General features: G+C 38.5%; 1 protein-coding gene across 3 annotated transcripts in view; it reads left to right on the forward strand.

Moving 5' to 3' along the window:
* agpat5 (1-acylglycerol-3-phosphate O-acyltransferase 5 (lysophosphatidic acid acyltransferase, epsilon)) overlaps positions 1 to 23,355 on the forward strand; it is a 99,427-nt gene that overhangs the window by 19,223 nt on the left and 56,849 nt on the right. For 2 of the 3 annotated variants that reach the window (XR_007247510.2, XM_048530447.2), the window contains exons 2-4: positions 4,930 to 4,999; positions 8,448 to 8,563; positions 15,012 to 15,101. Coding sequence is in view for 2 of the 3 variants with exons in the window: in XM_048530447.2 (XP_048386404.1) it covers positions 4,930 to 4,999; positions 8,448 to 8,563; positions 15,012 to 15,101 (276 nt within the window). In the remaining variant the exon portion in view is untranslated. The remainder of the gene's footprint in view (positions 1 to 4,929; positions 5,000 to 8,447; positions 8,564 to 15,011; positions 15,102 to 23,355) is intronic. The other variant, XM_059645584.1, reaches the window with a different exon arrangement.

Here is a 23,355-nt window from a genome sequence, read left to right on the forward strand (position 1 = left end):
AGAATAGCATTTCTAGCACTGGTGCAACTTTCATTCAAAATGTCTTCAGTTTACTAAAATATATAGAAAGCCATGAGAATGTCTAAAGGACAAGCTCAAAAATGTTTAGAAGTCTAAGCAATTTTATCTATTCAGAGCAAATGTGAATTAGAATTCACCGAAGTTGAGTCAAGCATTAGCCTGGATTAGTTATGCAAATTTATATTCCTAACAAGTATGGACATTGCATGCCAATAGCTTCCTGTATTTTTTATTTACGCATCCCAACCTCAAGGTTTGACTTAAGACTGGAAATTTGAGGGAAAAGAATGGAATCAATAAGTAAATGACACAGAAGGGCAGCATGTTCAAACTATCATGTACAAATTGTTTAGTAGAAAACTATTCAATAATGTGAAATACTGTTTGAGAACTCTCTTCTCACAAGGAAAAACCCAAATACGTGGTGCAAAATGACACCTTTAGACATAAAAAAATGTTGAGAAAATCTAAGTTTCAGAAATCCCCTTTCAAGCCTCAGTGTTACTTATTTTAATTTAATTGCTTAATCAAAGCATGTTATATGGACTCAAGATAGTTTTCTCTCTTTTTTAAAATAGAGTTGTTTTTGTGAAATGCAGTTGTTTTCTTTGAATCTTATAAATTTGAGCGTGTTGTCTGTGTGAAAATATGTCACAAATGCAGTGATAGCTGTTGCCAAATGCAGAGTATTGATGATCCAGCCTTCTGGATGCATGCTGAAGATGGCAGCATTTAGGCTAGAACCTAATTTTAACTAGAATAGTAATACAACAGACAACAAGTGCTGCAGTATTTGATTAAAAGAATGTTTGAAAAATAATTAGGTCTAAAATCGCAATTTCTTTTAAGTTTTGATTTAGGTTTTCTTAAGAGCATAAGTCAACTTCACAGAGGCCCCCTACTTTTACATGTATTGTGTTTTCACCAGGTCCACTAATTTATTCCTCAGAAATCCATCACTGTCCTTTTAAATCAGGTTCAAGAAGAAACAAGTCCTGTTTTTCAACTTTCTTCTCACTTAACACAAGTCTCATGTTTAAAATCTTTCACTAATGTGAATAATCTGCTTCTGACTTCTGCTTGATGGGAACAGAATCTGAATTAATTTTGTCTGCATTACTATTTCAGTATAATGTGGCATGCTACTGCTGTCTTTATAGTTAAATGTTTCATAATCTAGCAAAAATGGTACATAGTTGTTCCGTAAAGAAGATATCCATTCAGCCCATCATATCCACACTTGCTTTCTTCATTACAGCTTGGCTCTGCCCTCTCACATGCGCTTTCCCTGCAGCCCTGTAACATTATTTTCCAAATGTCTGTTTTTACAATGCTCTTTTTATTGAACAGAGTTCATTTCTGTACGCCTGTCTGTTGAAATTTGCTGCACATAGAGTTCTAGTGAACTTTAACATTTCAAATTGTGTTTGTTATCACACTTAATCACACTTCTACCTCCTGACAAGGACCTTCGGGGGAAAATTACGTATAATGTTTCTTTGAGGTCTTTGCTGCTGATAGACAGAAGAGAATGTGCATTTGTTGGGTGATGCAATTTTAAATATTAAGAGAAAAGATTTGTTATATATTGACTTCATCTTTAAAATTCATTGCTGGTTGCATGACTGGCTTGTTGTGTCCCATGGGTGTGCCACAAAGCTGCTTTTTCGGATCAATGTTGGTACATATTTACAACATACTACTTAGTTTGCCTTAGTTCCTTATTAATATCCTGTTTGGGTACAGAAATTGTATTTATAAATATATTCATCATCAGAAGACGAATGGTAAAAATCCCTCTCGTGCAGCGCGTAGTTTTCACACAGTTTCTAAGGAAGTAAATGAGAACAAGAATTAGTGATTTCCTCCAGGATGCTAAAACCTTGTTAATTTAATTATATTTAACTTGGTATTAGTAAATAAAAACAGTAAGGTGCGTGTGGTGTGCAAATGTTCTGAATTTTTGCAATCTTTCTTAGCTACCCTCCATTCCCTTTCAGTGAAAAATGATTCAACCCCGCTTTTTGTGTACTTTCTTCTTGTTTCCGATTCTTAGCCTCGGCAGTGGAGGGCTACTTAAATTTTATTATTTGTTCATGTTACTGGGATAATTAACTTGACAATTTCTTTACCTCGAAACTCTCATTTATAATGGAAGGAATTTGCATCTGTGCAGTATGCTATTCTTACCTTGTTGTATGGGAATCCACAGTTGGGTTAGTAAAAACCCAATTTGCATGAATCAGAAGAATATAACGTACAAGGTTTTACTTCATTATTTGCTTCTGATATGCTGATGTCCTCTGTGATTGAGATCAACTATGTTTATTGCATGTTCCCAATTCTCATTAACTTTAATGTTTAACTTAGGTCTTTTAGCTTGGCTATTAGGTTTTCTTGAATTCTGATCTAATTCAACATGAGGAAATATATCTTTGATTTTGTAGGATCTCATGCATTGCATCAAGTCTGACATCTTTGCACACAGCATTGCTTGTGATGAGTCATATGCAACTTGCAAAGTCCGTTTTACAGCTCTTAAGTTTAAATTTCTTAGTCTGCTGTGTTTACCTTCTTGGGAAGAAATTGTCTGTATTGCTTCCTAATCTGTAGATAGATTCTCAATCAAGACTCTGGCATTAGTAATTTTGAGATGCTAAGTAGTGTGAAAAGTCAGCTAAACTTTACCTGTGACCTGTGGAGCTTGTTGACATACATTGAACGAGTCCATGAAGTCATGAACAGGTAGGGACCCTGTAAGTAAATAACTGATTCCTCCTAAATTAGCAAGCCAAAAATATGCACAACTCTAGCTGAGACTTTGCCAACTTGTGCACTCCATGTCCCTTGTAATAAAGGCCAATATTCTATTTGCCTCCTTAATTATTTGCTGTACATGCATACGCACATTTTATAATTCTTGTACAAAGTGACTCAGGTTATTTTGTTCCACACCACATCTGTATCCTCTTTTTACTTAAATAGTATATTGTTTTTTCTATTTTTCCTGCCAAGGTGGGAAATCTTTTTCCCACACTACTCTATCTGCCAAACTTTTTCCCATTTGTCTAATCTATCTGTATCCCTGAGCGGTTTTGATTCCCTTATTTAAGAAGATATATTACTTAATTGGAGGTAGTTCAGAAAAGATTCATGAGGCTTATCCACCCCATGGAAAGATTGTCTTCTGAGAAGGCTAAATCAGTTGGGACTCTACTCATTGGAATTTAGAAGAATGAGAGGTGACCTCGTTGAAACGACTAGGATGCTTAAAGAGCTTAACCGATAAATATTGAGAGGATGTTTCCCCTCATAGAAAAGCCTGGGGCCACGCAGTATAGTCTCAGCATTAAGCGCTGCCAATTTAAAACTGTTATGAGGAGGAATTTCTTCTGAGGGTTGAGTGTCTTTGGAATTTCTAGCCACGGAGAGCTGGAGGTGTGGGGCAGCCTCCTTGTATACATTTAAAAGCTGAGATAGATTGTTATGAGTAGGGTTATCAGGGATTGTGGGGAAACAGCAGGAAAGTGGACTTAAGGAATGTTACTCAGTTCACCATGATCCCATTGAATGGCGGAACAGCCTTCTAACTTTCTATGGAAGACCTTCAACCATACTCCAACTCTTTGTACTCCAACTCTTAATGGGTCCAAGTTTACTCCTAGTGTCATTAAACTGAAAATGTTGCCATTATGGCAAAGCGTTAAGTGTTGAGTTATTGAATCTGTTAGTAAAGTAACAGCTAAGTATTTGGGACAGTTCTAGCACTGACTGTTGGCTCCTCAATTTTAACATGAATTTAAATTCCAAGAGACACAATGAATTGTGTCACACTTTTGGGCTGAGTTATTTTAAAATGTTTTCAAAACTCCATTTCACTTTTCTTCGGATAGACAAGAGTAGAGAAGGAAGACACATCATAAACATATTTCTCAACGTTTCTGAAGAAGGGTCCAGACCCGAAACGTCAGCTTTCCTGCTCCTCTGATATTGCCTGACTTGCTGTGTTCATCCAGCTGTACACCTTGTTATCTCAGATTCCAGCATCGGCAGTTCATACAGCCTCTTTCACGAAGTATGCTAAGTTGTTTTTTGTTTCTGAGTGAAAAGAGAATGTAAAAATAAATCAGTTTGATTGGGGTTCTGGAGATTTTCTTGGAGTACATATGATCATTCACCCTCAGCATGCCAAGTGCAAGCTGATCATTGTCATGAATGTAGGGAGCAGGACTATGCTTCAGTGACTGAACAGTTGTTTTCACAAAGCACAAAACAAGGCATGTAAGATGAGGCCTCTTATTTCTCAGACACTAATCCTGTTGGCCAATTAGTACTTAGTGGGAATAATTGCAGGAATTTGACTGCAGGGACTGTTTTGAAAGCAAGAGATTACAAATATCAGACAACTTGTTCTTACATTAAAAGGATAACATCTTCATTAAAATGGAGAGGAAGAATTTTCTGAGGAATTGTTGAGCTTTTTTCTAATCAAAACATCACTAGCCAAGTGGCACAATGTATGAGTTAAATATTTGAAATGTTTGCTATGTTTTCCTGTGAAGCGAGTACACTTTTTAAAAAAAAAATCTGCAATAAAAAAAGCCTTACATGTAAGAAACAATCTTTAAATATGCTTAAAACAGTAATTTCTGTTAGCTGTTATTTTTGGCAACAAAGTTGCGAAGAATTCAAAAAAGATATACCTTGTTTGGAATTTTGTGCAAGACTTTGATAAGTAAAAATACTGGCTTTACCGTGCTTTTTTAACAACTTTGTACAGACTGCATGGTTAAGTGAGAGGCTCGTAAGATTTGTTGGGTGTGGACGACCTGATCAATACTGCGGACTTAATAATATTGAGTATTTGTAAATGCAGAATAATGAACAGTAAAACTGACCTTTTTACAGGTTATTATATATGGAGACCTGCCAGAGAAAAAGGAAAACATGGTTTACTTATCTAACCATCAGTGTACAGGTGTGTGAGCTTTATTTTCATATTCTCTTGCTGATTGGTTACTTAAATATATTATTTTCTGTTCTGAATGCTAAAATTGTTTTCTATTGCATTGTTGAGATTAGGAACACAATCAAAAGAATTAAAAAGCTCATTTTAATATTGTAAAATGGTTTTTGGCTTATTGTTTCCTACTTTTAATTGTATGCCTAGTTTTAAGTTGGAATATGCTGTATTAATTGTATGAAGTCTCTGCATTTTCTCAAAGTTAAACCTTTATCAGCATTTTGACTATTAAGTGGAAGAATGGTGCCTCTGCTGAGTAATTCCAGCTTCTTCTGTTTTTATCTCCAGTTTCCAGCACCCACAATATTATGCTTTTGTATAAGATTTTTAATTTGAGCCACTACTGGGCCAGGAGTCTCTATGTAAGGAAGCACCGGGGTTGTTCTGAGTGACCACAACCTGGTGTGATTTTAAAATTAGAGGAGAGGTTTTGGATGACTATATGTTTATGTAGAATTAGTGTTGGAGGACAGCTGGGATATAGCCAGCTTTAGGAGTCACATGGGTCAGGGTTCCATCAGCAGTTAAGCAGGGATGCAGTCAAATCCTGTTGAAAGTTAATGGTGGGTAATCTTGACAATAAAACAGATACGTGGACCAAAGAATCAACTTATTGAAATATTCTTCATATTGCTGTGCGTAGATTGGTTCAGTTTCATAGAGTATAGGAAAGAGTTTGAATCTATGTTGAAAGACAGAGCTTGTGGTGCGAAACAAGGCCAATAGCTCTGGTCTTCTCAACTTAGTTTTGGAGAAAATTTCTGATCCCACAAAATACTGGCATTTGGCCAAGGAAATGTAACAAAACTGAAACTATAGAAGATTCGAGACTTGATATGGCAAATAGAGTTGAATGTAATGGGCTTATGTTTGGGACTTGATATGCTTTTTAGGTGATGTTGCCGAAGGTCAGCCTGCAGATGAGAATTAGGAGAAGACTGGGAAAAGAGGTCATTGCAGTTCTCTGACTATGTTTGGATAATTAGGAACAGATCTAGGTGAGTTTAGTTGCAATTACCCGGAAATTGAAGGAGGGTGAGTGACCAACTGTGTTTAAGGCTGCGTACTGGTCATGAAGAATCAAGAGGGGTAATTTACAATGCTGACAAGAAATGACTGATGGATATCTTGGTTGAAGCTTGTATGTAACGGTAATTGCAGTGGACACATACAAAAATTTTAATGGAATGATGGAGTAATGCAAAATGAAGTACACAAAGTACAAGAAGATGGGGGAGGAGCAGCGAACATCAAGATGAGATTTTACCATTGTCGTAATTTAAACGAGACAGAAGTGAGATGGAAGGGGGCAGCACAGTGGCTCAGTGGCTAGCAATGTTGCTTCACAGCACCAGAGACCCAGGTTCAGTTCTAGCCTAGGGTGACTGTCAATGTGGAGTTTTCACGTTCTCCCTAGGTCTGTGTGGGTTTCCTTCCACAGTCACAAAGATCTGCAGTTTAGGCAGAGTGGCCATGCTAAATTTCCCATAGTGTCCAGCGATGCATAGGCTAGGTGGATTAGCCATGGGAACGGCAGGGTTAGGGTAGGGGGTGGTGAGTCTGAGTAGGATGCTCTTTATAGAGTCAGTGTGGATTTTTTGGGCCAAATGGCCTGCTTCTGCACTGAAGGGATTCTTATGATTCTAAGGTACTGAACGTAGAATGAAGAGTGGGCCATTCAATCCATCAAATACATTCCATTATTCTCTTTGATCATGGCTGATGTATATCTTAACACAATCCAACCACAAAACATTTCATATTCTTAATTTCAAGAGATTTGTTTTAACTCTTCAATTGGCTGTTCCTTAGCAGGTTTTTGGGCAGATACTGAAGTTAAGTAGTACCATTCAGGATGCTGTTTATATTTGTGAAGAAATGCTTCCTCATATTTCTTGAGCATTTAGAAGAAAAAGATTACTTTTATTCACTGTGAACAAATCCCATATCATTTGAAAGAAGGATTAGTCATCCTTCATCTATCTAACTTCAAATGAATTTGAAACCTGCCCTTGTAATATAACTCCATTAAGCCCTCCATAATTCTGGGGAACCAGTGCTATGTTTTCTGCAAGGAAAGTCATGCTTGAGATTTTGTGCCCAAAACAGGACATAATACTCCAGGAAAGCTTGTTCAAGGTTCTATAGAAAAGAAATGTCACTTTCTCTCCCTTAAGATAAAGTTCAGCATTTCATTTAACTTTTGGTTAGTTTTGATACATATAATGAATGAGGTAATGAGTACACACATCCTTTTGCTCACTCGCAGCTGCTAGTCTGTCACACTAACTTTTTTTGTCTTCCTTGAATTCACTGTCAATGAGCTAATTTTCCTACCATGTCTCACAACTATCTCTACTTATTTAATTCCTTTGTAATCTCTTGTTCTCATATATAATAGAAGCATAATTATAATGTAGTGTTATCTGCAAACTTGCCTATGCAACATTCCGTTCTTTCTTCCAATGAGGCTTCAGCAGGCCTCTGAATCTTTTGGAAGATGCCAATGGGCTGGAGGGCTGCTTTGGCAATTGTGTTCCAATTTGAGGAGTAGTATGCTGCTCCATCCCTATTCAAAACTATCAGTAATAGGAGAAATGGAGGGTAACTTGATTGGAAGAGATTGAAGAAGAGGCTTGCAGGGTTCTGAACAAGAAATGTGCGTTGGCTAGCCAGAGGAAAGTAATCCAAGAAATGTGTGATGGGGACATTGATGACTTAAGTACGCATTATTTATCTTAGTTTAACAACTTAGTGAAGTTACAGAGCCAAGCTTTTATTTTAAATAAATGGTTCGTTTTGCTTTACTTTTTGAACACTCATTTTTTTTGCATTGTATTGACTTCAATTGCATTAGAATAATTGACATAAAAAGTAAAGTTACGAGCTAATAGAAATCAAGTAATGTCACCTGATGGGCTTTTGATAAAGTCAAATAGTGCAAAAAAGATCAAACTTGAAGAATTGGGTTGCATCCTGTTCTAATTAGCCTTGGGTGCCATTCTCACAGTTATGTTTCAGTGTAAATTGAAGCTGCAGGTCTCTGAATGTGTTTATGTCCCCTTATTAAAGGTGCGAGGGCTTTTCAAAGATTTTATTTGGTAAATGTGGCATCTGATTAATTTCATAAATGGATTGTACTTATTTTTAAGATTGGATCCACTTCTTAAGTGATTAGGAACTTCCATTTCTCTGAATCATTGAGCATTTGTATAGTATTCCATTCCTTGCATGAGAATCTATTCCAGACAAAAATACTACCACTCATAAACTCTTCAATAGACTGGTTCAGAAACAGACTGTTCTCAAACGTAAAACAAATCTTCAGCTTGTTCTGTGTATTAAAAATATATACATACATAAATGTCTATAAAATTACGAACAATGTATTTTTCTTGTTCAGTTGACTGGATTATTGCTGATATGTTAGCAGTCCGGCAAAATGCACTTGGCCATGTGCGTTACGTTCTAAAGGATGGGTTGAAGTGGCTTCCCTTGTATGGATGGTATTTCTCTCAGGTATGGTACCTTGTTTAAACTTTGTGCAGAAGGCAAACAATTTGGAGTCAAAGAATTATGTAATTGGTTTACTCAGACATTTTCTGGCCAACCAATTTCCGTCATGCCTTTCTGCTTACGAAAACAGTACTTCAGTTGAATACCAACCTTATTTTGCACCACTCCTTTTAATGTAAAAGCAAGTCAGCTATTTAATGTGCCATTTGGGAAAATTGTGCTGTTATTGAAAAGCTGCTTAGATCTTAGTGCATCCATGGAAAAGAATCAAAAAAAATTCTGTAAATTTCAAGCCATCCCAAATTCTGCTGCCCATATCCTGACCCGATCACCACCACCCTGCACTTTGTGACCTACATTAGTTCACAGTTAAGCAGTGCCTGTTTTCAAAATGTCTTAACTTTGTCTTTGAATCCCTTCAACATTTTCGTCTTTTTCTATTTCTGCAATCTCCTCCACCTCTATAATCCTGTACGATAGCTGCAGAGCTCCAATTCAGGCCTTTTGAATATTCCTAATTTTAATTGTTCTTCTATTCATTGTTGTACTTTCAGTTGTTAAGGCTGTAAGGTCTGCAATGGGTTTCCTAAGCTCCTCTGCTTTTCAAGAGTAATTGAAAATGGACAGTAAATGCTGGCTTTACTAGTAAGCCTCACATCTTGTGAAAGAATCATGAAAGCACTGCCATTTTACTGTTTATGGCAGTCGAGTTGTCAGGTGCAAACTTTGAAATTCTGTCATACATACACACATACATACATACATTCATGACCCGGATATCAATCTATGTCAAAAAAGGTGGTGCCTATGATATTGACTCCTGGAGAATGCCTCTGCAAACTTGTCATCAGACTACCACATAGATGTTTGCTACTCTGATTTCTGTTACTTAACTAACGTATTCACAAGTAACAGGCCTATTATATGTTACTTTATCAAACATTTTTGAAAGTCCATATTGTATCAATTGTATCTTCATGGACTTCCATTACTTCAAATAACTTGAGCAAGCAAGTCAAAGCATGAGGAGCCTTTAACAAATGCATGTTGACTTAATTTGTTGTGTCATTTACTATGCCCTAATTGTCTTGTCTTTTCATTCATGGAATGTTAATGTCAGTGACTAAGCCGGCCCTTAATGCTGATCCCTAACTGCCCCCAAGGTGGTGGTGAACTACCTTCTTGAGCTGCTGCAGCCATATGGTGTAACCCTACTCATGATGCTGTTAGGAAGTGAGTTCCACAATTTTGACCCAGTGACAGTGAAGGAATGTTGATTTAGCTCTAAATCAGGATGATGTGTAGCTTGGAGAAGAACTTAACAGGTGACGGTGTTTCCATGTATATTCTGTATTTGCCTTTCGAGGTGGAAGTTGTGTGTTTGAATGCCAGTATTTTAGGGACCTTGGTGAGGTGTTACAGTGCAGCTTGGAGAGGCTACGTACTGCTGCTGGTGGATGGGGAGAATGTTGAAAGTGTTAGATGTAATGCCAATAAAACAAATTTCTTTGTCCTCGGTGGTGTCAAGTCTCTTGAGTGTTGGCAGTCAGGCCAGTGGAAGGTGTTCCATCACACCTCTGACCTGTTCTTTTTGATGAATGGGCATTGAGCAGCCAAGAGCTGAGTGATGTGCCATAGAACTCATAACCACTGACTTGTTCTGGCACCCTCAGTATTCAAATATATGATCCAGTTCAGTTTCTAGTTAATGGTAACCCACAATGTGGGCATTTGCAGATTCAGTAATGGTAATGCCATTGATAATAGCAACTGATTAATGGTCCATTAATACAAATGTCATGGGCTGATGATTGAATTCTCCTTTGTTGGAGATTGTCATTCCCTTGCAAATATATAATATGAATGTTACTTGCTGTTTATCAGCCCAAGCTTGAATATTGACCACGTCTTGTGTTTGGACGCAGACGGCTTCAGAATCTGAGGGGCCACAAATGGTGCTGAACATAATGATGAAATCAACAGCAAATATCCCAACCTCTGATGTTATGTTGAAGCACCTTAAGATAGTGGGTGCAGGATGCAACTCGGAGGAACTCTTGAAGCAGTGACTCATGACTGAGATCGTTGACACCCAGCAACCCTTACCATCGTCCTTTGTGCCAAGTTTGACTCCAGCCACTGCCAATATTGTCCCTGATTCCCATTGAAAATTTCCACCTTGAATTAATGTTTCCCCAAATTTCCCCACCACCAGAATGATTGCCCTTTTGTTGACATGTTTGTCTTTCTGCGCAGTATGCCCCTTCTTATACTGTCATGAGCAGGTATACCTGTGACAATTATACTTATCTTTGTGTTTGTTATAGCACCACCAGCTGCAGTCTTAATCTAGCAGATATCTCCTGGAGATTCCAATCTGGTGGGTAGCCAGCCACTCATTGAAGTCTGTCATCCAAATTATTTTCTGTGTCCTTTGAGCCACTCTGTGCTTTTTCATCATGAATGATGTTTTCGTTGTCACTGACTAGTGGCTTTCTATTCTAAATTTATCAAAATAAATTTTCTTCACATCATTCATCAGATCCTCCGGATCACTAACACTGTAACACAAACACCATGATACTATTCTACTTATAACATAACTGAAATTCTCACACTGTGTTTGCTTTCCTATGGACCTTTTGTACACATACCTAAAATCTGTCATCATCTGACTTGCATATGCTTGCCATATTCTATGTACCATGCCACACTCTACTGCCTCATCTGGGTTTCCCCCCACCTGCAGTTTAATTAACTTAATCCACCCTCCACACCTCCAGTTAACCTCTGTGTAAGGTCAGTAGTCCTAACTGTGGTGAGATGCAACCTGTATGTTAGGTACAGGGCTAATCTTTTCTAGAATGGGACTCAATGCCTCAGGAATCTGAAGCCTTTCCACCTGCGCCATGTCTCAATCTACATACTAACTTCCTATATATTATTATTCCAATATAAACTGTCATGTGACACTCGGAGTAATGGCTACCTTTTTGTATCCTACTCTTCAACTTTCTCTCTAGATAGTTACACTTTGTCTGTTGAGCTCCAACTGTTTATCCGCCTATGTTGATTTTAATATGGGTCCACCCTCCCGAATGTTCTTTTTATCTCTGCAAAATGTTCTGCACATTTGAATGATATTCTGTACTCTGACACCACGGAAGCATCATGTCAGACAGGACTCACGTCATCTGAACAGGAATAATCTTAGCAAGGTTCCATATGTAAAATACCTGTATGCCTGTGAAATGTGAAGAGGATGTTATGAGAATACAGGGTGACTTGGACAGGCTAGGTGAGTGGACGGATGCATGGCAGATGCAGTTTAATGTGGATAAATGTGAGGTTATCCACTTTGGCAAGAACAGGAAGGCAGATTACTATCTCAATGGAGTCAAGTTAGGTAAAGGGGAAGTACAACAAGATCTAGGTGTTCTTGTACATCAGTCAATGAAAGCAAGCATGCAGGTACAGCAGGCAGTGAAGAAAGCTAATGGCACGCTGGCCTTCATTACAAGAGGAATTGAGTATAGGTGCAAGGAGGTCCTTCTGCAGCTGTACAGGGCCCTGGTGAGACCGCACCTGGAGTAATGTGTGCAGTTTTGGTCTCCATGTTTGAGGAAGGACATTGTTGCTATTGAGGGACTGCAGGGTAGATTCACGAGGTTAATTCCCAGAATGGCGGGACTATCATACGTTGAACGATTGGAGCAACTGGGCTTGTATACACTTCTCTTTAGAAGGATGAGAGGGGATCTGATTGAGATGTATAAGATTATTAAGGGATTGACACACTGGAGGCAGGAAAGAAGTTTCCACTGATGGGTGAGTCCAGAACCAGAGGACACAGTTTGATAATAAGGGGTAGGCCATTTAGAACAGAGTTGAGGAAAAACTTCTTAATGCTCGGCCCCAGAAGGCAGTGGAGGCCAAGTCTCGGGATACTTTCAAGAAAGAGATGGACAGAGCTCTTAAAAAAAAATAGTGGAATCTAAGGTTATGGGGATAAGGCAGGAACAGGATACTGATTGTCAATGATCAACCATGATCATAATGCATAGTGGTGCTGGCTCAAAGGACCTACTCCTGCACCTATTGTCTATTGTCTTCAATATTTCTCAAAGCAAGTTAGATAAAAATTTCATTCAAATCTTATAAAGATTAATTGCAAAATTTTTAATTGACCTAAGTTTTTGGGGATAACTTTTCTAAATTTCCGCTTCCATTTGAGCATTGAAGTGCTTAACTTAAGCCCTGAGTGGCCTGCATTAGTGTTTGTGTTTTGTCTCTAGGTTCTAGGCTTCTGTGTCTTGCATTCAGGCTAACTTACTGGAATCAAATCAATCTTAATCACATCAAATCTTAACTGTGTTCAATAATTCAAATAAATCACCCCTCAATCTTCTATATTTTAAGGCAATACAAGTCATTTCAGTGCAATTTAAACATTTTAGCCAAGTATCATTTGAGGGCAGTGAATGCTTTCTGAGGGGAAATGATCATAACTGAATGCAATCGTTTTGTTTTGTTTGCTTTTTATTTATTTAAGGGGATGTGAGCATCGCTGGCTGGCCAGCATTTATTGTCCGTCACTAGTTGCCGTTGAGAAGGTGGTGGTGAACTGACTACTTGAACCAATGTAGTCCATCTGCTGTGAGTTGAGCCACAAAGCCATTACGGAGGGAATTTCAGGATTTTGAGCCAGCAACAGTGAAGTAACAGCAATATATTTCCAAGTCAGGATGGTGACTGGCTTGGAGGGGAACTTAAAGGTGGTGGTATTCCCATATACCTGCTGCCCTTGTCCTTCGAGGTGGAAGTGGTCATGGGTTTAGAAGGTGCTGTCTGAGGATCTTTGAATTTCTGCAGTGCATCTTGGAGATAGTCCACACTGTTGCGACTGAGCTTTGGGGTGGAGGGAATGGATGCTTGTGGATGTAGTGCAAATCAAGCGGACTGCTTTGCCCTGGATGGTGTCAAGCTGCTTGAGTGTTGTTGGTGCTGTACTCATCCAGGTAACGGGAGTATACCATCACACTTCTGACTTGTGCCTTGTAGACGGTGGACAAGGTTTCGGGAGTCAGGAGATGAGTTACTCGCCGTGGTATTCCTAGCCTTTGACTTGCCCTTGTAGCCACTGCATTTATGAGGTGAGCCCAGTTGAGTTTCTGATCAATGATAGCTGCCAGGGTGATGATGATGGGGGATTCAGTGATGGTGACACCACTGAATGTCATAGTGCATGAGTGTCTAAACTGTAATCTGGAGTAGCAAGTCTGGTGTTCCATGAATTGTGGAAATTCTTTAGGATATGTGAACAAAAAAATACTTTTTGAAAGTATCCAGCATGGTAGTCATGATTCACGAACCCCCATGTAAAATTCTTACAGTTCATGAGCCAAATATATAATATGCTCAAAAAGGTATTCTCCTCCCTTCCTCCCCCCACCCCCCAACGCCCCGTCCGCCCGCCCAAGTTACAGTGTCACAGAATCACGGATGGTTGCAGCACAGAAGAGGTTGTTTGGTCTGTGCTGTTCATGCTGGCCGTCTGAAAGAACAATTCACCTTGTGCCACTCAGACTTTTTTCCCACGTATGTCATTTTTTTCCAAAGCAAGCACATAGATTCCTGCAAGTTACGTTTTTGTGCAATAAATTAGAAAGTAGTCATTTGATGAATAAAACTCTTTATGGTGGAGGCCGAAAACAATTCCATCATATGTCAGTGACTTACAGGATTTTAAGGCTGCAATGTTGGGAGCAAATTTAATTTGTGTATTTGATAGATGAATTCTGTTGAACAATTATGTATTGTGTAAGACCAATTGTGGCCTGTTTCACATGACATACCTACAATGTACTGATTTTTCAGTGTGATTTCATTCTACAAAATACTGGAGAGCATCCAGGTCCTTAATTTATACAAATAAAAGTAGAAGTGTGAGCAAGTGAGACCAGCAGGTGCAGTCACAGTTTGAGTAAAATAATGGAAGTTTTCAGTTTTTTCTAACTTTATTCAGTCCTATCAAGATTCCAATTAATCAGACCTTAACCAATTATCTTGAGGTGGGAATTATTTAAGGTTTGTGATGGAGAGTAATAACCTACTTGACATGCATAGTTTTTTTTCATTCTATGCAAATATGAAGCATTTTGATTTTCAGTTCTAAAGCGAACGCCTAAGTTTACAGTTGAACTGGAGACCTGTACACTCTTTTTAATACCTGTTTTGCACTTTTGACGTGATATAAAGGACTGTAAATTGTAATTATGGATTTGTCCATTGTGGTGCAGGACTGGTAAAGTTTAACCATAGATAGTTATGACTTTGAAAGCTAACAATGATAATATCAATTGTGCAGTTTACATTGTATTTTTAAAATTTCTCTGAAACCCAGTGAACTTTTTGTAATAAGATAACATTTATAATATCATCTATATTTTAGCATGGAGGAATATATGTCAAGCGAAGTGCCAAATTCAACGAAAAAGCAATGGCTGATAAACTTGAGCAACAGATAAAAGTGGGCACTCCAGTAAGTATTGCAATATTGTTTACATTTGATGGCAACATTGGATAAACATTGCTTAAAGTTTAATTTTGTTTTACTTTTGTAAACTCTACCCTAATGGCTTTTGGTTTGAATAACATTTTAATTTGATATGGTTGCTCCATTGCTTTTGACCTGGTTTCAGAACCAAGTTTGTTTGGAATTTCCAAAGTATTTACACAGTTGCTAAGAATTTCTTTTGTGAACTATATATTGTCTGTGTCTGCAGTACATAACATAGCAGAATAACGCCAAACTTAATTCTTGCATATGGGTACAGGTTTGATGCTCTTTCCAAGAATCAGAAGACTTGTAAGTTGTAATATTTTTGCAGATCAAATGCAATTATTATTCCACCCCTGTTTGAGGTACTGAAACAATAAAAAAAATTGACCAAAATTGTTTGTGTTCAAGACCTAGACTGCTTAAAGATTATGAAACTTTCCTCATTAATGGATATAGTTTGATGCTAGATGTGGGCGCTTTGCTGTATTTTAAACATGGTATGTTGCCAACCTATCAGTATAAAGTTAGTTTTATCTTTGAATGAGAGGTTATAGCATTTAAAAAATCTTTATGGTGAGGTATCTGATGTATTTTCTTGTTTGCCTTCAGTGTGACCATCATCATTTGTCATGTTGGTTATTGTTCCAGCGAATATGCAGGACTGCTAAGCCAATCTGTACCCAGAAGGGTCTGGTATAAGTAGGACAGGAGATTGCAAAAGAGAAGCTAAAACAGGAAAATGAGAACCAAAGAATGGTAGGGATGGCGCAGAGAGAAAAAAAAATACTTAGGAATACACCAGCAATCAAGACTAAGTAACGGTTCTGTATCTTAATGCTTGTACACCCAAAAAGCAAACAAATGATCTTGAATGTTGTGCATATTGAAGTAAATAAATACGTTTTGATAGCCCTTGCTTCAGAGTGTCTAGGATTCAGTCCTGAATTTTGAGGGGTTTATGACATATAGAAAAATAGGAAGTTAGGTAAACGTGAAGGTATAGATGTGTTAATTAAGGATGACATTTTGCGCCGTTGTTAAGAGTGACCTTTGTTTAGGAGATCAGGATGAAGATTTGGTTTGGGTGGAAATGAGGAATAATATGGGAAAGAAGTCACTATTGAGAGTGATTAATGGGCCCCTAACAATAACAACATTGCTGGACAAAATATACGGAAATAAATATCAGATGCTTGTGATAAAGAGGTGGCAGTAATCATGGATGAGTGTACTATTTTATGCAGATTAAAATCAGATTGGCAGTGGTATCCTAGATGAAGACTTCATAGAAAAGCTCAGCAGGTCTGGCAGCATATGTGAAGAAAAATCAGTTAACGTTTCCGGCCACCAGAATTTTCTTCACAGATCATGCCAGACGTGCAGAGCTTTTCCAGCAACTTCTGTTTTTATTCCTGATTTACAGCATTTTGCAAGGTTTTTTTTGGTTTTTATTGAGGATTTCATAGAATGCTTTCAGGAGAGTTGCTTTGGGTTTCTTTGGAATTGACCAAAGAAGAAGCTGTGTTACACTTGGTGTTGTGCAATGTGACAGTATTAATTAATGATCTATGATTTAAGATACCTCTAGGCTCCAGCAATCAATGTATATTTGAATTTTACATACAGTTAGAAAGAAAGAAGATTGGATTGAAGACTACTGTTTTAAACCTAAGTAAAAGCAACCATGTGGGCATGAGAGCTGAGCTTGCTAAAATAAACTGGCATATTAGGCTTGGAGATAGATCTATAGAAATCCAATGGCAGACATTTAAGGGGATGTTTCGGAATATTCAGATTAAATATATCCTTACTAAGAAGAAAAATTTGTAAAGTGAGCCACCCATGTTTAACTGAAGTTAGGGAAAGTGTCAAACTTAATGAAAATGTCTAGAATTATGCACTGTTGAATAGCAAGTCAGATGATTAGTCAGAGCTTGAAGAACTGCAAATAATGACTGAAAAGTTAACCAGAAGAAAGAAATTAGGTTGAGAGTGAGTTAGCCAGGAAAGTAAAAGTAGATAGCAAGAGTTTCTACAAGTATTTAAAAAGGAAAAGAGTAAGTGAGTGGTGGTCTTCCAGACAGTGCGAATAAACAGCTAATGATAAGAAAATGGAAGAGAAATTAATAAAATTTTGCTTTTGTCTTCACTGTGAGCATAGAGAAAACATTTCAGCAAGAGCTGGAAAACAAGAAATGGAAGGGACAAAGGAACTTAGCAAGATATTAGCCTCAAGGGAAGCGGTACTAAATGAACTGATCGGCCAGTAGGCTGTCATCTCTGGGTATAGATGAACTTCATTCTACAGTTGTAAAAGAGGTTTGCTATTGAGGTAGTAGATTCTTTAATGGTAATTTTCCAATTTCCCTTGATTCTGAAAGCTATTCCATTGGACTCAAAGGTAACAAATATAACCACTTTATTCAAGAATAAGGGAGACAGAAAATAGAAAATTATAGGTCGGTAATTTTGACATCTGTCATAGGGAATGTGTTACAATTGATCAGTAGAGGTCATATTTGTGCACTAAGAAAATCAAGGTAATTGGGAAGAGTCGGCATGATTTTTCAAAGAGAAGTCAGTTTTAACCAACGCATTGGAGTTCTTTGGAGGAGTAATACGTGCTACTCGTGAAGCAGAGTCTGTACACATAGTTGTGCTAGATTTCCCAAAAAGCATTTGATAAGGTGCTACATGTTATTGTAGAAAACAAAAGTTGGTGATGGAGGTTTAACATACTAGTTTTGACAGAAGATTGGCTGGCTGACAGAAAAACACAACAGGTATAAATTGATATGATTGAGAGATTGGGGCAAATGGAATGTCACAGGAGTCTGTGCAAGGCCTCAACTATTTAAAACTTACATCAGTAACTTTACAGTAAAGGCAACAAGGTAGCTAAATTTGCACATGATGACAAGTAAAGTATGTTGTGAAGATGACTTAAGTTGCAAACCGGTTTAAATAAGCCGAGTGAGTGGACAGAGATGGAATATGATGTGGGAAAATGCCAAATTATTCACTTGGCAAGAAGAATAAAAGCAGAGTAGTATTATTGTTTAAACGGAACTGTTGCAGAATTCCAGGGTATAGTGGGGTTCAGGGTTCTAGTACACAAAACATTGCAAGACAAAATCAAGTTTTACAGGATGCTACTCTGTATTATGATGAGAACTGACCATACAAATATACTATGCTTCAGTCGTGTGGAACATTTGTTTAGACTGCATCCCCAAATCCTGTGAAGTTTTGTTTTCCTTATTTAAGGAAATATGTAAATGCATTGGAAGCAGTTTAGAAAAGGTTCAATAAATTGATACCTGCAATGAGCAGACTATCTTATGAAGGTTTGACAGACTGGCTTGTTCCCACTGCTTTTGAGTAAATTTGAAGAGGGACTTTATAGAACTAATTAAGATCATGAATGTTCGTAACAAGGCGGATGTGGAAAAGATGTAGCCTGTTAGGGCAGAGGGGGCGGGGTTGCGCTGTTAGTTAAGAATGAAATTAAATCTATGGCACTGAATGACATGGGGTCAGATGATGTGGAGTCTATGTGGGTGGAGTTGAGAAATCAAAAAGGCAAAAAAAACTATAATGGGAGTTATGTACAGACCTCCAAACAGTGGTCTGGACCAGGGGTGCAAGATGCACTGGGAAATAGAAAGGGCATGTCAGAAAGGCAAGGTCACGGTGATCATGGGGGACTTCAGTATGCAGGGAGCCTGGGTGAATAATGTTGCTGGTGGATCCAAAGAAAGGGAATTCATGGAATGCTTACAGGATGGCTTTTTGGAACAGCTTGTGATGGAGCCCACAAGGCAGCAGGCTATTCTGGACTTAGTGCATTGTAATGAGCCAGACTTTATAAAAGATCTTAAAGTAAGGGAACACTTAGGCAGCAAGCATAATATGGTAGAGTTCAGTCTGCAGTTTGAAAGAGAGAGGGCAAAATCGGATGTAATGGTGTTACAGTTAAATAAAGGTAATTACAGGGGCGTGAGAGAGGAACTGACGAAAATCGACCGGAAGCAGAGCTTAGTGGGGAAGACAGTAGAGCAACAATGGCAAGAATTTATGGGTGTAATTGGGGACACAGTACAGAGGCTCATACCAAAGAAAAGAGAGATTATCCAGGGTGGGGGGGGGGTGTGGTTTAGACATCAGGAAATGTATCAAAGAAAAAGAGACAACCTATAAAGTGGCCAAGAACACTGGGAAATCAGAAGATTGGGAAGTCTACAAAAACAAACAGAGGGTAACAAAGAGAAAAATAAGGAAGGAGAGGATCAAATATGAAGGTAGGCTAGCCAGTAATATTAAAAATGATAGTAAAAGTTTCTTTCAATGCATAAACAAATCAAAGGTAAAAGTGGACATTGGGCCGCTCCAAAGTGGTGCTGGAAGGCTAGTGATGGGAGATAAGGAAATAGCTGAAGAATTTAATAAGTACTTTGCGTCAGTCCTCACAGAAGACATGAGTAGTATCCCAACAATTAGGGAGGCTCGGGGGCAGAGTTGAGTATGGTAGGCAGTACAAAAGAGAAAGTGATAGAAATGCTAAAAAGTCTAAAAGTTGATAAATCTCTGGCACCGATGGGCTACATCCTAGAGTTCTGAGGGAGGTGGCTGAGGAAATAGCGGAGGCTTTTGTTGTGATCTTTCAAAAGTCACTGGAGTCAGGGAAAGTCCCAGATGATTGGAAAATCGCTGTTGTAACCCCCTTGTTTCAGAAAGGATCAAGACAAAAGATGGAAAATTATAGGCCGATTAGCCTAACCTCGGTTGTTGGGAAAATTCTGGAATCCGTTAAGGATGAGATTTCTAAATTCTTGGAAGTGCAGGGTCGGATTAGAACAAGTCAGCATGGATTTAGTAAGGGGAGGTCGTGCCTGACAAACCTGTTAGGATTCTTTGAAGTAACAAGTAGGTTAGACCAGGGAAACCCAGGATATGTTATCTATCTGGACTTCCAAAAGGCTTTTGATAAGGTGCCTCACAGGAGGCTGCTGAGTAAGGTGAGGGCCCATGGTGTTCGAGGTGAGCTACTGGCATGGATTGAGGATTGGCTGTCTGACAGAAGGCAGAGAGTTGGGATAAAAGGCTCTTTTCTGGAATGGCAACCAGTGACAAGTGGTGTCCCGCAGGGTTCAGTGTTGGGGCTGCAGCTTTTCACTTTATATGTTAATGATCTGGATGAAGGGACTAGGGGCATTCTGGTGAAGTTTGCCAATGATACGAAGATAGGTGGCCAGGCAGGTGGTACTGAGGAGGTGGGGAGGCTGCAGAAAGATTTGGACAGTTTAGAAGAGTGGCCCAGGAAATGGCTGATGAAATTCAAGGTGAGCAAATGCGAGGTTTTGCACTTTGGAAAAAAGAATACAGGCATGGACTATTTTCTAAACGGTGAGAAAATTCATAAAGCAGAAGTACAAAGGGATCTGGGAGTGCTAGTCCAGGATTCTCTAAAGGTAAACTTGTGGGTTGAGTCCGTGATTAAGAAAGCAAATATAATGTTGTCATTTATCTCGAGGGTTGGAATATAAAAGCAGCAATGTGCTTTTGAGACTTAATAAAGCACTAGTTAGGCCCCATTTAGAATACTGTGTCCAATTTTGGGCCCCATAGCTCAGGAAGGACGTAGTGGCACTGGAGCGTGTCCAGCGAAGATTCACATGGATGATCCCTGGAATGGTAGGCCTAATATTTGACGAACGGCTGAGGATCCCGGGACTGTATTCATTAGAGTTTAGAAGGTTGAGGGAAGATCTAGTAGAAACATACAAGATAATGCATGGCTTAGAAAGCGTGGACGCTGGGAGTTTGTTTCCGTTAGGCAGGGAGACTAGGACCCGTGGGCACAGCCTTAGAATTAGAGGGGGTAAATTTAAAACAGAAATGAGGAGACATCTCTTCAGTCAGAGAGTGGTGGGTCTGTGGAATTCATTGCCAAGGAGTGCAGTGGAGCCCGGGACGTTAAATGTCTCTAAGGCAGAGATTGATAATTTCTTGATCTCGGAAGGAATTAAGGGCTGTGGGGAGAGTGCAGGTAAGTGGAGGTGAAATGCCCATCAGCCATGATTAAATGGCAGAGTGGACTCGATGGGCCGAATGGCCTTACTTCCACTCCTGTGTCTTATGGTTTTGTGTCAGCCCAGAGATAAGAAGTGCTGTTTTAAAATTTGGAGTTATTCTTTCTGGGCAGAGATGTTAAGCAATTTGCCCTCTGAGGGTTGTATAACTTTGGAATGTTACCTCAGGAGACAGTAGAGGTAATTGAATATTTTTAAGGCAGAGGTGAATAGCTTCATGTTAAGCGGGATAATTAAAAGTTATCTGTAGATGTCCTTCCTGAGCTATGGGGCCCAAAATTGGACCCAGTATTCTAAATGGGGCCTAACTAGTGCTTTATTAAGTCTTAAAAGCACATTGCTGCTTTTATATTCCAACTCTCTTGAGATAAATGACAACATTACATTTGCTTTCTTAATCACGGACTCAACCTACAATTTGGAAATTGAAGCACAACAGATCAACAGTGTCCTTCGTGAATGTTGTGTCCTTCTACTCCTGTTTTATGTTCATACTGTTGTGGCCCAGAAACAAATGTGACTGCTCATAAAGCAGTAATTGCCATTAACTAGATTTTCCCTTTATTATTTCATCTCTATATTGCTGCAAGTTTATTGAATGTGTAAAATGGAAATGGTTCAGCAGCTACACAGCAGTTAGATCATCTGAATGAAAAAGACAAATGACTCCTTAACCAAATAAAAGCAAAATACTGAGTGTGCTGGACATTGGAAATAAAAGCAGAAACTGCTCGGAAATCTGAATCATTTTCCAATAGTTCCACACGAGAAAAACTAAGTTATTCCAAATCTGATATGACTTCTTCAGAACTGCTCTGAAGCAATCATATCAGATTTGAAACATTAACTCTGTTTCTGTCTCTACAGGTACTTCCAGACTTCCTGAGCTTCTCCAGCATTTTCTGTTTCCACTTTTTAAATCAATTTTGAAATCTCTGATAACAATTAAAACATGACGGAATGAGATGCCATAGTTGTAATAGTTACTTTTCAATCCAAGGAGTTTGGCAGTGATTGACATTTATTAGATAGTTAAAAATGGGCTTAGACTTGAAATAACTTGGTTTACTTCTCTCTGGCGAGATTACTTTATATATGTCATGCAGTTACAGAAACATCATGCTATTCAATGCATCTGGCTCAAGCAAGATGCCTCTTGTGCAAAGAAACTTCTCAATTTCTGCATTGTGCGTGCATCTCCCCTTACCTGCAGTTGTTGTGATATTTACTCATAATTAATGGTGAATACAGTTAGCCCCCCATTATTTTGACAGCAGTTGCTGTGCATTTTGTGTGTCCAAAAGTTGTAATTAGTGTAATAAAACTAAGGATTCAAAAGAAGTCCTAAATCACCGAGGGTGAAACTTGAAAGTTGTTGCTGTGTGTGTTTTATTTTCACATTTTTCCTCAATGTGTCTTGGCTGTTGTCAGTATGAATGCTGCACATAGTTGAACCTCATTGAAGAATAAAAAAGTTGTCACATCATCCACTGAGTTTGCTGGAAGTTAATCCGGAGGGTTCATCTGAAAATAAGTATTGTATACTTTGTTTGAATGTAGCTCACTAGTGCATTGTGAAGCCACTACTCTATTGACCTTTAATTTCTACATTATTGCTGAAAGCGCTATGTGTACCAGAATTCTGATATTCATTGTATAATATTTCCTTTTATTGAAATAAGCTCAGCATGAGTGTTATTCATAAAATGGATAAAACAGTCTCTTGACAACCAATTTGCAGCATCTTTCTAACTGCCAATGATTTTTTCCTGGGGCTCTTCCAAAACATGGGGTTGCTGTACTTGGATTGATTTAAAATCACCTTCTGAGGTTGTCCAGCTGCATCATGATGTTTGTCCAAAGCATTTCTTTCACACAATAAACTTTAACTGACTGCTTTAATAATATGTATGCTATATTACAGATCTTATTTTTCTTGTAGTTCATTGTGCAGCTCTGATAATCAGAATGTGATACCAGTGTGGGAAGTGGTTGGTTTGTTGAAATGGAGGGTTTCGAGAGGGTTTGCTATTTCACATTGGGTTGCAGCATAAGTTGCAGTAAGACTCATCTCAACTAATTGATTATCTCAACATGGATATGGCGGGGGGCAGGTCTGGACGATGTTTCCACAAGTCTTG

This window comes from Stegostoma tigrinum, chromosome 4, assembly GCF_030684315.1.
Source record: "Stegostoma tigrinum isolate sSteTig4 chromosome 4, sSteTig4.hap1, whole genome shotgun sequence".
Lineage (NCBI taxonomy): Eukaryota > Metazoa > Chordata > Chondrichthyes > Orectolobiformes > Stegostomatidae > Stegostoma > Stegostoma tigrinum.